Below are 3660 nucleotides of genomic sequence, written 5' to 3'. Positions count from 1 at the left end.
CTAGTAAGCGGTAAATCCTACTATTTAAGAACCAGCAAATATTGTATTATATTTTTGATATTATTTTAAAGAATACATTTCAGTCTTTGACTCAGTGAGGTTGACATTTTTTCGCTATATTTTTTGCAAAGTAACTCATTTTCTAATTCTAGCTTATTTTTAATATAACTTTCGTAGGTCCAAGTCGAGTCGAACGCACTATTATTTTATTTTAGCGATTGAATCCACAAAGCGAAATTCAAGACGTCACTAAGATTCATTATCACAACACGATGTGCTTTTTAGGGAAAGGTAAAAGTTCTTAAAAATATGACATTAGTTTCATCTATTTTTATTGATTATATTGTGAAATAAATTCATATGAGCAATGGTTAATGATACACTCGGAAGCCGAACGTACGAGGCTTAAAGTTACGAAACTTCCACAGACACGAACGTACCAACTCCACAGGAGCGCATTAGAATTTTCTCCTTTATACCCCCACCCTTTCTGAGAGTCGCGCGCAAGTGCACCAATGTACGTACTCGCGCATTACCCCCGAAATCTGTGCTTTGCAGGAGTGGGAGCCCCATCATGATCGTGTGTTTCGAAATCATGATTCCTAAACATCGTGTACGGCCGGCCTCCGACTGTACCTGATCCCTATATGATATCCGCTTCTTAATTTGTATGTCGTTATGAAATAACCAGTGGTACCGAACGGAGTCGTTTCAACTTTAATTTTGTACTTCTTACACACATCTTTACTTGGACATATATTTCCATTTGCAAATCTCATGGAAGTTATATCCTGACTAACATCACTACGAAATATAGCAAGGTTTCTTCCAAACATATTGCTGTGCCCATCTGGTTCTCTTGCCGAAACTCGATCTTTATAAAAACAAAAAAATATTTGCGATTAAAAAAAACTAAATATAAAGCCTGAAACTTAATACTTAACAATTCATTGCTAATATGTGGCTACAAGCAGCGCGCCCTTAATTCTGCATTTCACAGGCGTGAAACCAACAAAGTGATTCAGGACTTGGCAAAATTTTATGTACAGGGTCCGGCACTCGAAGTTTAACCAATTAAAAAAGCTATAAATTCAGTCTGGAAAGTTATTTTTATTTAATTAAAAAAAAATGTGTTAAAATAATATAAAATTCAGAATCAATTCACTTTTGTTCGATATGACCACCTTTTGCTTTGACTATGGCCTTGAGACGGTCCAAAAATGAATCGCGAGCTGCCCGAATTTGAATTGCAGGTATTTGGCCCACTCGCGGATAATGGCTTTCTTCAGCGTATCGAGACTGGTGTATCTTTTAGTTCGGACCTTGCTCTCCAAAATAGCCCAAAGAAAATAATCCATTGGATTCGCGTATGGCAAGTTCGAGAGCCACTGTCTTGACGTTATGAAGTTCGGAACGTTGTTTTTCAGCCATTCTTGGTTCACTTGAGCTTTGTGAGATGGTCCTGTTAAAACGTCCATGGTCTACCACCGAAATGTTTGTCCGCCCACGGCTTCAAAGCAACCTCCAAAATACTTTCCCGATAATATTTGGCATTTACCTTGAAGCCAGGCTCGATGAAAACGATTGGAGAGCGTGCATCTGCGATTACAGCGGCCCAAACCATTATCTGTTGCAGGTGCTGCCTCCTGGTGGCCAATCAATGACTTAAATTGTCATATGAACGGTCGGTTAAATAAACCCTATCGTTTTGAGAGTTTAAGAATTGCTTAATTGGAAAAATTTTCTCGAAATAAAACACAATGTTCGGAAATTAAACGCTTTTGGCCAAGCGATGCAACTCCTTCGCTCTCTCAAGTGTAACTTGTTGCTGCTTCGGTGTGAGATCATGCGCCTTTTAGATCTTGTACGGCTTGACCTTGAGATCATTTTCCAGTATACGGCGGATGCTGCGGTCAGATATGTTCAGTTCTTTTCCCATTTGATAGGCACTTCGTCGGGTATTTCGCTCAAGTTGCTTCTTCACTTTTTGAACCATCTCACGTGACGTTGCAGTCTTTTGATGACCACCTTTATGACGCCTTGCAATGCTACCAGTATTATTGTAACGAGTTATGGTGCGATAAGCAAAAACTTTATTCACTTTAAGGTGGTTGAGCTCACAAACAATCGCTGGTTGTGATTTTTTAGCTAAATATAAAGCAATCACACTATTACGTTTGAAATCCATCACTGATTTTTTCTTGCGTTCACTTCTAGCAAAATGCTTTTTTGCGCTTCTGAACAATACTCCGAACTGTCATTTAGCAAACTTTTACACAGCTGATGCTCATGTACATAAAGAGGTATTAAAAAGTACATTGAACAATCTCTGGCTCAAAATTTGAATTTTTTTCAGAATATTTTTTTTTAAAAGCTGCAACTCTTTTTTGAATTTTCTTCCGCATCCCACCTCGTTTAGCTCAAAATTGAAATTGCCATTTTTTTCAGTATTTTTGAAAACTAAAACCAAAATATCAAGTCTTATATAATATTGTTTTCAACATTTTACTCATCTGTCATATTTTGGCTTAAAATTACAATTGTCGACTTATCAATTTTCGATGTATAAAGCCATAAACGATGGTCAAAGAATGCTGGTTAACAAACTCTTCATTTCTGTTAGGGCCTAAAAAAGTGTGCCAAACCCCGATTTCATCCGTTAATTTTTTAGAGTAATCGTGTTCACGGATGGACGGACGGTGTATCGAAACATGGATATTTTTTTTAAAAACTCCCACGTGAAATTTAATAATTTTCTAGAAATTATTTGATCATAAATAACGAGAATCTAATCAATTATAACAAATTTTTATCTCTTTTTTTCTGCACAACACTCATCTAACATTTTTGAAAGTGCCTTTTATCGTTTTTCACAAATGTTGAATATTAATTCTGATATACATTGTTTGTAACGAAAAAAAGTCATAGAAATAAATTGTTCGGTTTTCTGAGTTATACGAATGGCCGTACATTATATTTTCGAATAATAAAAAACATAATTAAATTTTTTTGAAAATCCTCTAACTTTTTGAATTAATATCCCAAATAATTCGTGAACGAACTTCTTCTTTCTTTCCTAACCTGAAAAAATTTGCCAAAGCTCGATTTGATCTGTTCATTTTTTCGAAAGTTATCGTATTCACGGTCGGATGAACGGATAGGCAGACAACCACCATCGTTGGAAAACTGTGGTTTTAAATTTCGGGAAATTCTAATACTTTCTCAATCATGAACAATGGGAATGTAGAAACGCTTTAAAAACACCACAATATGAAATTTTTGTGAAAAAATAAACATAGAAAATAACACTATGCAAAATCATACGTCTAACTTTAAACTTAAAATATGAATTTCGCCAAAATAAAACTTTGCAAATGAAATCAGGAAGTTTTCTGTAGCAAATTAAGTAAATAAAGTAGATTAAAAGTTGATTTGATATTGTTTAATATTACGTGTCTATAAATTGAATTTTGGAAACGGTTTGTCCATATGAATCTCTCCTTCCAAATGACACACAGCAACCTAAGTTACGAAATTAAATCTTTTAAAATTAAACTAATATACTGTCTGTCAAGTTAAAGCGTGGGTGGCTTTACTCGCAGTCGGTAAGGTGTATCGACATGATTTTGGTGTCAAAATATTAAGAAGAGCTCCCTCTTT

The 3660-nt window shown here is 35.3% G+C and overlaps 1 protein-coding gene across 1 annotated transcript in view; it reads right to left on the bottom strand.

Annotated features, from left to right (window-relative positions):
• Positions 1-415: 415 nt before the first annotated feature.
• Positions 416-3660, bottom strand: part of LOC117173167 — a 21512-nt gene continuing 18267 nt past the window's right edge. The window contains exon 8 of the mRNA XM_033361583.1: positions 416-874. Within this exon, the coding sequence (XP_033217474.1) occupies positions 603-874 (272 nt within the window). The 3' untranslated portion in view covers positions 416-602. The remainder of the gene's footprint in view (positions 875-3660) is intronic.

Source organism: Belonocnema kinseyi, chromosome 1, assembly GCF_010883055.1.
Source record: "Belonocnema kinseyi isolate 2016_QV_RU_SX_M_011 chromosome 1, B_treatae_v1, whole genome shotgun sequence".
Lineage (NCBI taxonomy): Eukaryota > Metazoa > Arthropoda > Insecta > Hymenoptera > Cynipidae > Belonocnema > Belonocnema kinseyi.
The sequence above is the reverse complement of the archived record's forward strand: the minus strand, read 5'-3'. Positions and strand labels throughout refer to the sequence as shown.